Raw genomic sequence first — 13,398 nt, 5'->3', positions numbered from 1 at the left:
AGATTACTTGTCAAATGTTAACTACCTGCCCTGCAACTTTGACACAGGTCATTTGAAGAGTGATGCTTGCCAAGAATGATGTCACCTAATGAGTTGTAGTGCCTTCTAATGAAAATTTACCACTTTTCAATCAACCCTATTGATAATCCTCAGTTAAGAGTGCAGTATGGGGCTTGTGCTGTTGCTCCATGATGCGCAACAGAAGACAGTTCCACCACATGTTGAACGTCTGCTGTAGTATACACTGAAACAAAAGTGCACCAGCACAGTGGCAGAGTGGTTAGCACATAGCTCTACGATGACAAGGGTCCTGGGTTCGAATCCTGGCCTGGGCATGGATGTTTGTGAGTGTCCATTCATCAATTTAATCATGTCATCACTCATCCTCATCTTTGCAAATTAGCCAAAAGTGGCAAAAGAAGCGAAGTAAAATAAAGCAATTCAATCAATCAGTCAAAAGTGAACCACCATTACAGTTTGTTTCAAGAGAGAAAATTCCATGACTAATGAATGACGTTAAGAAATATTAATTTTAAAAGCACTTAAGATGAACTAGTAAAATAATTATGAAGATTTGCATACTCAGAATACTACTAACTTCTCATTCCGTTGAAATGAAACCATCCATTGACTTGTCGCAGCTTCAATAACCACTCAAAACAAGAAAGCGTATACACATACAAGTTTATTTGGTGAACTTTGTGTGGACATTCCTCACCCCTTCCCTCTTCCCAAGTTTGCGGATAGTTGCAACATCCAGAGGGCTCTTACTTTTAGTCCTCCAAATTATAGAAAAAACAGTAAGATGATCTGTATTGTTACAGAAAGGCTAGAAGATGATAACATTACAATCCAATACAAATTACACTTGTAATGTTATCATTAACGACTTTCCTTTCTGACAAAACACTCTTATTTAGGGGTGGTAATCTCGGAAATAAAAGCCCATGAAGTCCCATACCGAACTCTTGAAGTTGGGATCACCTATAGAAAAATTATGGGTTTCAATAAGGACAAGGTTAGCTAGCTATAGTAGAGCAACACCTGCCTCAAGAAAAGTGAAACGATTTGTCGAAAGTCTGATGGAACAAATTGATTCATTCACAATTCAAACTTGCATAATAAATTAATCCCAGCTTCTTAAATACTCTGTTCACATTATATCTACACAATATCTCAATATGAAGATGCTAATTTAATTAGGAACAATTTGTGTCAGAGGAAGCATTCAATTTAATGTTTAAAAAATGACCTTATCAGACACAAGCCACAATACTTGTTCACGGCATAATTATAGTCTATACTAAAATGGAAAGATGAATATGTTCTGAAGTAACTAACATAGTGTTTTCCAAATAACTTATTTAGGCTCAACCTACAATAAGTTTAGCTGCTGCAAACCAGACTGTCCAGCAGGCAAAGGTTGCCACTGGAAAACCACTTGTTGCCGGGGCTGGAACAGGAGTTCGGATGGTTGGACCTGGGACTACGGGTGGACTCAATTTGGCTCATATAGGAGGCAAACCTGTTTTGCTAGCAAGTAAAACTCAAGGAACACCAATTCAAGGAGCTGCAGGACAGGTAAGTTCACTTGATTAGATCTAACCAAATCTACTTATTATTGACATTCATATTATTTCGTGCAATAAGTATGCCTGCTAGAAAAGACTGTTTTTCTTTTCTTATAATAATATTTAGTTGCCATTGTTATTATATCAGTCCATTCAGGTCCATGCTATGATGGGATGTTTCTTGTCTGAACATTCTCCTTGGTCATTAGTGTAAATTCCGTAATTATGTAGTGCTTAAGGTGACTTGTACTACTACATAGAATTTTTGGCGAAACATGCAGGCTTGACCAGGACTTGAACCCGGGTCAATGGCATACGTGCCATTGCTCTACCACTGAGCTACCGAGCTGCCTAGCTTCGCCTGATTTTTGTCACTGTTTTACCTGTGTAAAATCATCTCTGCACTGGGAGAACCAGGCAACATCAATGAATACATTGTTTCAAAGGCAAGAGATCCCATTGCGGTAGCACTAGCAGACGTAGCTCAGTAGTAGAGCGATGGCTCGCTATGCCAGAGACCCGGGTTTGAGTCCTGGTTGAGCCTGCATTTTTCACTGAAAATTTTACGTAGTACATCTTCTGTGTGTGCCAAATCTTCATGTGACTTGTCCTAAATAAATTGAACGTCATTGAAAGTGAAAGAAATGTAAAGAATGGTATATTGTTGTATTAATGTGCGTTTCCCTCAGTAAGTTAAAGATAACATCCATTTTTGCTCGGTTAAATTGAAAGTGGAACATTTATTTTCACTCCCAGATTTTACATTTTTCATTATTATACATCAATCTTGATGGTTCCAACATAGCAAAATGTTGGAAAATTTTTGGGACTAATACTACCATCTGGTCAAAAATTCACCTTCGGGCCTACGGGCCACCACCACCCTAGTGGTCCAGTAGTCTTTTCTACACACATACACATTACACACCAGACCCAGCAATTCTGCAATTTTTAAAATGCATCCTGAAAGTCATGTTCTGTTCTGTGTGTCTAGCACTGTCTACATTTCTGTTTGAATCATCTTAATCTTTCAACTTGAACATGAGTCAAGGTAACAGAAAGAGCCAAGTCAGACAAATAGGATGGGTGGCAGAATGACAAGTCATGTTATTTCTAGTTAAAAAGAGCCAAAACTCTTTGTCATACTTACTATAGAGTGACGTATGCTTTCACATGAAATACACTTTTGTATCACTCTGCAAGATGCTCGGAAATGTTCTCAGTCGCATTCACGTTGTTGAAGTGGCGGACGAAGTGTTGCGAAACGCTCCTCCTAACAGCTGATCGGGAGAGGGAAAGTGGAGGGGAATCTCTGAATCTTACAGCAGGAAGTCAAACAAATATCGTGTAATAGATAGTTATTGAATTAATTCACAAACTCTGGGGAAAAAACATTTCAACTGAATCGTACTTGTTCATAAGAAATCTTTCGTTTATAAATATAAACCTAATGGTGTTTTTAATAAATCAATAAAAACAGCAAACTTACCATTATGATGACTGTAACTCGTCTACTCCACTCATAATTTTGTCATCGGAAGTGGCATCACGTGCTGTTCCTGATCCAATTTCAGTTATGAGTGGGTCCACAGTCTTGTCAATCAAATTATCCAGGTCCCAAAATGTTTGTTCCTCGTTGATTGCATGCTTAACATAGCTTTTCCACTTATCAGGTGTCACTAGCTGTAATCCCTCGTGAAATAACGACTCCACTTTGTTCAACTTGAAATGTTTGTTGTTGGAAGCAACGTAACTCTTCACCTCACCTCACTCCACACTAATTCAATGGGATTGAATTCGAAGTGATATGGAGGCAACCTAAGAGCCGAATGTCCTGCTTCTCTAGCTGCTCGGTCCACTATATTCACGGTACATTCCTTTCACACCATCCACTATATTCACGGTACATTCCTTTCACACCATCCACAACTTGCAGGAGTTCAGCTTTAATCATGCAATCTGTCCATGCGAACTTGTGTTGGTCTTGCTCGGTTTGCTCGCGAGCCTTCTACGAAAGCCACTGCGGGATATCAACTTTCCGCCATGCATTGGGCGGCACATTCTTGAGGCGAACGGAATGGTAGGGAGCATTATCCATAAAAATGATGCTGTTTGGCTGTAATTTCGATAAAATACTGGCGAACCACTCCTCGAAACGTTGTCCATCCATTTCCTGGTGATAGTTGCAGACACCTTTCTTGGCACAAAACAACAAACAACCGCCATCCTCAAAACCTTCGTCGCTTCCGATGTGAACGACAATGAGCCTCCCCCCTCTTTCCCTGATGGCTGCTTTGATCCAACACTGAGTCCATGAAATAAAGCCTGTCGGTGCGAAACCACTGTTGTGTCTTCCCAAGTTTTGTTTACAGTATGTCCAGCATTAACCCACGTTTCGTCCAAATAATAAATGACTCTCTTTTCTTGGCGGTATCGCTTTATTGAATGCAGATATTGGTGTCACCAGACAAAAATGTCATCTTGTTCAATCAGAGCTGAAGATCGCATTCTTTTCGTAAACATGAAACCCAGGTCATGTAGCACAGGATTCATTGTTTGGGGAGACACGGACAGCAAATCAGGATCACTCGCGATTGCAGAGGTCACTTTCTCAACAGTTGGTATTTAGTTTCTCCCATTGCCCCAGAACACGTGAACTTTCCTACGAATTGCGCTATTCGTGAAGTCATCCATTGTGGCCATCCGAGTTGACTTCCTGATCGCACGAGGTCTTTTCTTGCCAGGTGTTGTCACCTTTCCTGTTTGCCGAAATTCCTTCTTCATTTTAAAATAGCGCTCTCGCAAACACCTGCCATACACGAAGTTTTTTCAACACTTGCACACACAGACTCACCCGGACAAGCATACCGCAAATACGAATAAACATTTAAAACAATTTGCTTCTCCTGACTATTCAAAGGTTTCCCTTTCCGGTGCACTTTGAAATAACAAGCTGATGAAACAACCGAACTGCTAGCAGAGGACGCCATGTTTCTCTACTGAGTACTGAAGCAGACAAATATAAGCTCGCTCTTACCCTCTTTGTGAACTCCAACTTTGTTGCTTGGTTGGCCAGCGAACCAATGTATTTGACATTCTCTATCTTACATTTACCATGAAAGAGGTAATAAATACTTTTAGTTTTAAAGAATGTTCAATATTTACTATTTTCAATCTATATTTTTTTACTTCATACGTCCTTGTTTGTTTTATTCTAAGGAACTATATTCTTGTGCGCAAGATTAGGAAATGCAGCTTGGCTGGGCTCGTTGCCAACCCCTCAGTATTAACAGGTTCGATGTTATAATAAATTAAATTAGAACCCTAATATACTTCTTGAATCTCGACAAATATTAATATCAGAAATAATATTTCTCTCACAAAAACACACTTCTAATGAAACTTCTCTAACGACTCTCTCCGAAGGCATGCAGTGACAAACAAAAGTTGCAGGGTTGCAATGCTGATAATACGTCACTGTAAAGTAAGCATGACAAGGAGAGTAGTGAACAAGAAAGTGTGAGATGGTGTGTTGTCATGATGCAAATGCCACTTCTTTTCTCACCAAAGTCACACCTAATACATGCTATTGTTGAAAAATCAGAAATACAGCTCATTTTTTTTTACAGTAGGGAAGAAAATACTATAAACAAGGTAGAAATTAAGTCTAAATTTTTTATTGAGTAATATGTACAAGATTATGGTTCAGGGTGTCACAAAATTTATTATTAATAAAGGAGAATTTATTTTTAATAATATTGTTTAATGTAAAATATGGGTAATAATGTCCATCAAAAATTATTCTTTGCATAATTTGACTTAGTAATTGTGAACTATAGTTAAAGTTGACATTGAATATACACCAGTAATTCAAATATATATATATCCAATTCCACCATCTCCTCACTCATACCTGACAACCCCCGCACCCCCACTTTCTACCTCCTCCCGAAAATTCACAAACCTAACAACCCCGGGAGACCCATTGTGTCCAGCTACAATTCACCCACTGAACGCATTTCAGCCTTTCTAGACTCTCACCTCCAACCCCTCGTCCAAGCCCTGCCCTCCTACCTCCGTGACACCAACCACTTCCTCAACATCATCCAAAACTTACCATCCCTACCACCCAACACCATCCTCACAACAGTTGATGTCACATCCCTTTACACAAATATTCCCCATGCCCATGGCATCCGTGCCACGGAATCATTCCTTAACAGCCGACCCAAACCCCACAATCCCAGCACTCACTTCCTGATACAACTAGCCAACCTTGTACTTACCTGCAACAACTTCTGCTTCGGTGACCAACATTACCTGCAGATACGTGGCACAGCTATGGGTACCCGCATGGCCCCCTCTTATGCCAACCTGTTCATGGGCAGGCTGGAACAGGAATTCCTTGACTCCCAGCAACTGAAACCACTCCTCTGGCTCAGATTCATTGATGACATTTTTCTCCTCTGGACACATGGCGAACCCTCCCTCACAACATTCCTAAACCGACTAAATGAGTTCACCACCCTCAAATTCACCTGGTTCCACTCCAAAGACCAAGTGACCTTCCTCGATATGGACATCCACATTGCGGGAGACCACTTGGAAACATCCATACATATCAAACCAACCAACCACCTCCAGTATCTCCACTACTCCAGCTCACACCCCTACCACACCAAAAAGCCATCCCATTTTCCCTTGCCCTCAGAGGCCAGCGCCTGAACTCATCCCCCTCATCCCGCCAAAACTACAACCTACGCCTGCACCAAGCCCTAACCAACCGTGGCTACCCCTCCACCCTCATCAACAAACAAATCACTAGAGCTAACTCCCACAACCGCACCAAACAACCCAAAACCAACCCTCCAACTCTGATCACCCAATACCACCCTCACATTACGAAAATCAGACATACCCTCCACTCCCTCCTCCCCATCCTGCACAGTGATCCCGAGACCAGAGACATCTTTCGGGAAAAACCTAGGGTCGTCTTCCGTCGCCCCCCCCAACCTCCAAAACATCTTGGTCCGAAACACCCCCACCCCTTCCGCACCCCTTCCACCCCCTTGAATCTAAGGATAAATAATCACCGTTCCTCCACCCAAAACTCCGATTTCACAGTTGCCATCCAACAGCCATAAAACCACCTTCAATAACTGCTTCCGTGTTGCCATCATCCACCTTTTACCCCCCCCGCTCTGACACATCTTTCCGCAGGCGATGGGAAAGGGCCTATATAGCAGGCATGCACGCCACTATACCCCCCGGACTCAACCTAGCCAACCAGTAACTCTTTCCTCTCCTCCCCGAAACTACCCACCCACCTTACAGTAAACACTGGCTAAAGTATTTCGTGTTTCCTTTCAACTGTTTCTGGCAACACTGACCGTAGACGCGCTACGGTCAGTATTTTGTGCCTCTACTCAAAGTGTCGTCGATCTTTTATCTACCTTCTTGAAAATGCGACTCAGATCGCGAAATATTGAATTATTTCTATTCGTGTGGTAAGTGTTTACTGTCTCCTTCATTATTTGTATATATATATATGCACAAACACACACACACACAGTTGATCTGATTTCATTGTTCTTTTCAGAATGTGATCTTGACCACAACTCAAGCATCTGCAGGTCAGACAGTTGTATTAGCATCTCAATCTTTAAGGGCACAAGGAGGAACCCTAGTGTTACAGCAAGGTGGTGCTCAACAAATTTTGCTGCCTTCTGGTTTTCAGGGTGGAACGCTCAACATCAAGACCCTTCAAGGTGTTCAAGGATTAAAAGTTATTCCATTGTCGCAGACAACAGCAAATAAAGGTATGCATCACCGTATTTACTTAGGAATAAATTTGCTGATAATTTTTATTCATATATCTGTAAACAGCTTGCGACTTACATAGTTCTGTAATTTTGTTATGGTTCTTATTTGTAAAAATAAAATTCATGTACGATAAGTACAAAAGTGTCATGGTAGTTGATTATAAGTTTATAAAAAAATTACTGATAACCGTTAAAAGTATATAGATATAGAATTTACTAGGGATGGGACCGATTAATCGGTACTCTATCGGTATCGGCCGATATAGGCATATCGGTGTATCGGTTTATCGGTAAAATTACCGATTATTTTACCGATCCGATACATCGATAAATATCTTATAATTTAGTCCAAATTCTGACATTTTTATGAACAATCTCCATGTTCTTTCTAAAAAGTAAGTGTCTAAATATTTAGCTTCTCTTGCACTGCGGTCACCTCAAAACACACATTTATTAAGGAGATCAATGAACATTTCAGGTTCTTCAAGGACCATTTCAAATTTTATATCGGATTGGTAGAATATCGGTTATCGGTATCGGTAAATTCTATATCGGTACTTTATCGGTATCGGCCAAAATTTCATATCGGCCCATCCCTAGAATTTACTAATAACAAAAGCTCATTGACATATCCGTTGCTAATTGTTTCGGCCACGATTTTCTTGCTTGTGTCCGTACACGGCTCCTTTCCTTTGGCGTCTAAAATAAAGCAACCAGTTCTGAATACCTTCTTCAAAACGAACAAAAACCGCAGGATAAGAAAAAGAAAAGTGACCCCCTCCCTTCTCCTACAACAGCTCATTATCCGCCACTGGTGTGCATGGCAATGCAATAATTGCAGAATTCAGTTCCCTCTTTCTCGTTTGAATGCAGTTGTCTGGATAGGAAATATTGCCCGTATTATTGTCTGTTGGTCTTCGACAATTGCATTATCTTTAAAATGCTGAGGATTTCCCTTCTGCTACCTGCTGCTCTAACTTCCAGCCGGTCTCATTGTGTTTACGCTGCTGCTGGCGCCAGTGTTTAGTCTAGCATCTGGAAAGTTGTCACTTGCCGATAAGGGCAATGACTCATCCAGCACGAAGAAGAAAAAGCGTCATTGTTTTGAATCGCAAAGCTGTTTTGATTTGACGATAACTAAATTAGATCTCCAGAAAGAAAAACAAGAGTTGAAACAACTTCACGATGCACATAAAGTTCGTATAATCGCTGCTTTTCTTCAGAACCATTAGCGTGCTGCTGACAGGAAAAAAAAATCCCTAATGTAGGAATACGAGAGGAAAAGTTTTGGCGGTACGAATGTTTGACCTCCAGAATACTCCTGAATCCAACAATAAATTGTCAATTAATCTGAAAATACGCAAGTTTCGTAAAGCTTGTTTTGAGTTCATTTTATGCTGATGAGCTAAGCTGGACTAAATATACAGTTTAAAAGTGGGATCCAAACCAGAGTGATTATTGAGTGCTGCACTGTTGAATGTGTCCTACGATACACATTCAGTGCAAGCAGATCGCAAGTTGCGTGTTTCCTTTTTCAGGGTGGATTACAATGCAAGTTGAGGAAGAGTTGGACTGATCCATGCAAAAGGGGGAGGGGTGGGGGGGGCGATTATGAAGGTTACTGAAGCAAAGAAAACGTGACTTTTGTTACGATGTGTTTTAGACAGTCGAACCAGAACGAAATTTACAGCCCCAATGCTTTTTTTTTGTGCCAAGGAAAGTTTGTGTTCTGTCCCAAAAGAATCTTCTCCCACCAGTTAATCCTGTATCGGACAATGTTCTAGTGAACGCACATAAAATCCAATAATTATTCTGTCCGATTATCTCCCGTCTCTTGCTCGCGCCAGTGGGACTACTGTCAAGATTCTTCCAAGTTTCGCTTCTTGCAATAAACGAGATTGTTTTCCTTTCCATAGGTCTTCGTACAAATGGGTTTCTTATGAATAAAATTGAAAAAAATTCGTGGAAGAACAACAACTTTGCAGAATTGAAACAAAATACCGTTTTTTAAAAGACTTTTTGCCACAACATGCATCCCGTGCATAACTGGTTGTATAACTAGGCAGGATAAATGGTGTTACAGTCTCCTTGGAATCTTTGTGTCCGCCTAAGCTCAGTGTTCTCATTTTGTGTAACATTTTTTACACTTTCTTTAAAACTTACAATATTATTATATAGTACATATAAAGCTTATTTTCTGAGCTACCACCAAGTATAAAACATCCATTGGGAGCGAGGGGTGTAATTTATACTCTACTTTATTTACACCTGAAAAACAGGTGCCATCTTGAAAAGTTTGGATAACTCGAAGTGGACATTTTTTGGTCCCTTGAACTTTGTATGAACGAGGTTTTCCTGTATATCTATTGTACACATGTTTACAAGATAACAGGGAGCTATTGAGATTAAGAATGTTGTATCAATGTCAATATTTTTAAAGTTGACAGTAAAAAAATTCTTACATCACATGCTGGCAGCATGCTTGTTAAAAACAAAAAACACAAACAACATGACATAATAAACTTCAGAAGTTCTATTAAGCTTTTCATTCCATCTCAGAATCATCATCAGGGTTGGTCGAGAGATGATGAAAGGGACGTGTTTGAAGTTCCGCTGGTGCTACTCGCTAATTCAAACTTAAGCAAGTGTAACGTCGGTAAATAAACTCTAAATTTTGTGTTTGAGTCGATTTCCATTTTTCATCATTTCTTGACAAAACAGGGTAGGAAAATGCACCTCACACCTTTCAGAAACATGAAAAATTAACATTACAATGTGTTATTTCACATTTCGTGTTTCTGTCAAAACGAAATATGCATGCCTCTACATATTAGTAACGAAAGTTAAGGTTACATGATCTTAGGACCACACACTAGTTTCATTTTTGAAGGGAATTGTCTAAGTTTTCATTTTTGCCTTTCCAGGTAGACAACAAGTGTATGCTAGAATAATTGGTCCTTCCGGAACAATAGCTGGGAGGCCTACGACAACCTTAGGTACTCCTGCTGGAACAAGTCTTGTCCAGGGCTCAATGACTTTACAAGGAGGAGCAGAGAACATAGTTACTAGTACAACCGTGGCATCATCAGCTGCCCAACTAAATAGTTCATCAGTCGAAAATTTGGAATAGGAAAATAATAGTTTCATATTTTACATAGTTCAAATTGTACCGACAGGCAGATATAATTGTTCAGGCAAGTCATTTTGTTGTCAGACTATTGTTGCGTGGTAGAACAGAGAGGATTGAAAAGATACTATTGAAACTACGAGGGTTGTTCCGAAAGTTCATGAACTGACATCACTATTCGAAGTCAGTTCGAGGGTTGGTGTGAGTTTCCTTTTTGAAGTAGCATCCTTCACACTATACACCGATTCCAGCGATGCACTAGCTTCTCAAACACATGTTGCAGACCATTTTCTGAGAGTCGGTGTACGGTAGTGGATGCGAAAGCTTTTACTTCCTGGCCCGTGCTAAACTTCCTTCCGCGTAACTCTATCTTAAGTGTTGTAAATGCCCAGGAATCGCAGGGTGAGAGGTCTGGGCTGTATAGAGGATGGTCTAGAGACTGCCCACCAATTTTCTCCAAATCTGCCATAGCTTACCGTTCCACGTGTGGCTTAGCGTTATCCTGTAGGAGAAACCATTCTTCATGAAGCAGTTCACATCTTTTTTTTGCGAATTGCTCCCTTCGTGACATCTTGCTACACCAACATTCAGTTTAGCTGCCAATTCACGAATCGATAAACTTTTATCTTCTTTCAACAATGTCTCTGTTTTCACAATGTTCTCATTGTTCACTGATGTTGATGGATGCCCATTTCTCGCTTTATCCTGCACATTGCATTTACCTTCGTTAAAATGCTTCCACCACTTGAATACGGCCGATCTGCCCATCGCTTCGTCACCGTAAGCTTCTTTGATCATCTCAAACGATTCCTGGCCACTTTTGCGTAACTTCACACAAAATTCAATAGTGATCCTTTGTCTGGTAATTATCGGTATATCATTCTCATCCGCCATTTTAATACTCTGCAGTTCGACTTTTATAGCGAGCAAACAAACAACAGCTCCGCAATGGTTCACTCATACATTAACAAAGTACACCACAGGCTATCTTCACGTGCAACAATCGCAGAATCGGCGCAGTGTTGCCAATCCACGAACTTTCGGAACAACCCTTGTAAGTAAATGTAATATGGTTGTGATGTTAAGATTTAATTGGATACATCTAAGATTATCATTGTTACGTATTGTTAAGGACTACATTTTTGAAGAGATATTTTGATAATCAATGGTTGCTGATGTTTGTTGAATGTATAATTATGCCAGGTAGCAAGTATTGCACTTCATTGAAAGAGAGTATTTCAATAACATCTCATTGCACTCCTTTCCGCATCACATACTTGCAATAAATCAGATCTGAGAATATGTAACATGATCATAGAATGTACTTGATGTACTTTTCATCTTTTATGCATTTGTCTGCCAGACATATGTAGTTATCATGTAATAATTTTTTTTGGATGTTAGCTACATAATGATTTGGAATAGATTTTCGCTATTCATTTCTAATTTTGCTCAGTATACATTAAATTTACTTTACCCATTAACAATAGTTATCATCTAAGGAAAAATAATCAAGTAGGTATTTGATAATTTTGGTGTGCATTATGTGTTTGTGATCAATTCTACTTGAAATGCCTCGTAGATATTGGCATCTTTTGCTGCAAATAAAGGGAACTTATTATTGTGTTAATTTGCAATTAAGTTCAATTTTGCATGCTCTGAAACTAGTAATAATTGATTATGTAATTTATTTATCATTTACATGCAAGATAAATTATTTTAAAATGTGATTAAAGTAATGTAATGTAAAAAGATTACATCGTCAGAAGCTACAAACGTAGGAATTAAAATTAACATGTGTTAATTATTTATTCATGCTTAATTTATTTTGCATGCATTCTTTATTGAGTTCATTATTTTCAATAAGTTTCACATAAACAGAATGACCTGAAGTAGATAAGTTGATTATGTATGGTGGACATTATGTTTCAAGGTTTCAGTCATAATGTATATTTGTACAGTAATAATTACACCGATCCGGATGTGTTGGATCCAGAAATGTTCCAAGTTGGAAAAAAGAATGCATTAGAACAAATTTTGTATTGTATATAGATAGATGTATATAGAACCTCGTGTTAAAACTTGTCTTTGGTAATACTTGCTTAGAAAGTGTGTTTTTCATTAAAAGCACTTTTAAATGTTTCTCTTTCTGTGAAAGAGTTGTATTAAATGATAAGACAGGAAAGAAAATTAAACTTTTGTATGTGTTTCATTATTCTTAGCCTGTTCAAACATAACTGGTTTCATCTTCCTCGAAAGCAGGCACAATGTGTTCTTATAGTGTGTATCCATAGTTCAAGATGGATTCCCCTTTCACCTGTCATAACATCATGTATTCTCAGTCAGCTTACTGCAGGTTTTTAGTAACACATATTACTATGTGCATATGTATGTGTAAATTTTGTTAAAATAATGCCTTGTTCTTAAGTTTTAATATGTGTTAGTACATGCAGTGAAGGCACCTTCAGGCACAATGCTGTTTTTTGTGCATTGTCTGGAGGTAGAGATGTGATGTGTAAAATATTGTAGTACCGTGTACAAATGTGTAATATAGTGTAGGTGGAGAATATTTCATATTCTTTTAATAACAAATAAAGCTATTTGTAAAGTCTTCCTGTGCTTTTTTCCATGTCTTAAAAGAGTAGATGGTGAGCTGTGATCGAACATACTCGTAATTTCATTCTTAGAAATCAAGATAGAAATATTTATTCATTGTTGTTGATTAAGATTCATAAAAGTTCTTGACACTATCATGTAGTTCACTTTTAAAATACATACATGAAAGTAATTCCAAGGGAAGGAAAAGAAATGTCGAATCATTGTAATATACAGGTGCGACCACAAACAAAAAAACAGTCGGCCAGAAGCCTTCTCGCAC

The 13,398-nt window shown here is 39.0% G+C and overlaps 1 protein-coding gene across 2 annotated transcripts in view; it reads left to right on the top strand.

Moving 5' to 3' along the window:
* Positions 1 to 13,131, top strand: part of LOC145981041 (uncharacterized) — a 99,182-nt gene extending 86,051 nt beyond the window's left edge. For both annotated transcript variants that reach the window (XM_083114137.1, XM_083114136.1), the window contains exons 15-17: positions 1,369 to 1,581; positions 7,171 to 7,390; positions 10,318 to 13,131. In XM_083114137.1, the coding sequence (XP_082970263.1) occupies positions 1,369 to 1,581; positions 7,171 to 7,390; positions 10,318 to 10,523 (639 nt within the window). In that variant the 3' untranslated portion in view covers positions 10,524 to 13,131. The remainder of the gene's footprint in view (positions 1 to 1,368; positions 1,582 to 7,170; positions 7,391 to 10,317) is intronic.
* The last annotated feature ends 267 nt before the right edge of the window (positions 13,132 to 13,398 follow it).

The sequence above is a fragment of the Lepisma saccharinum genome, chromosome 28 (genome assembly GCF_977018435.1).
Source record: "Lepisma saccharinum chromosome 28, izLepSacc3.1, whole genome shotgun sequence".
Lineage (NCBI taxonomy): Eukaryota > Metazoa > Arthropoda > Insecta > Zygentoma > Lepismatidae > Lepisma > Lepisma saccharinum.
This window is presented reverse-complemented; position numbering and strand designations above follow the sequence as displayed.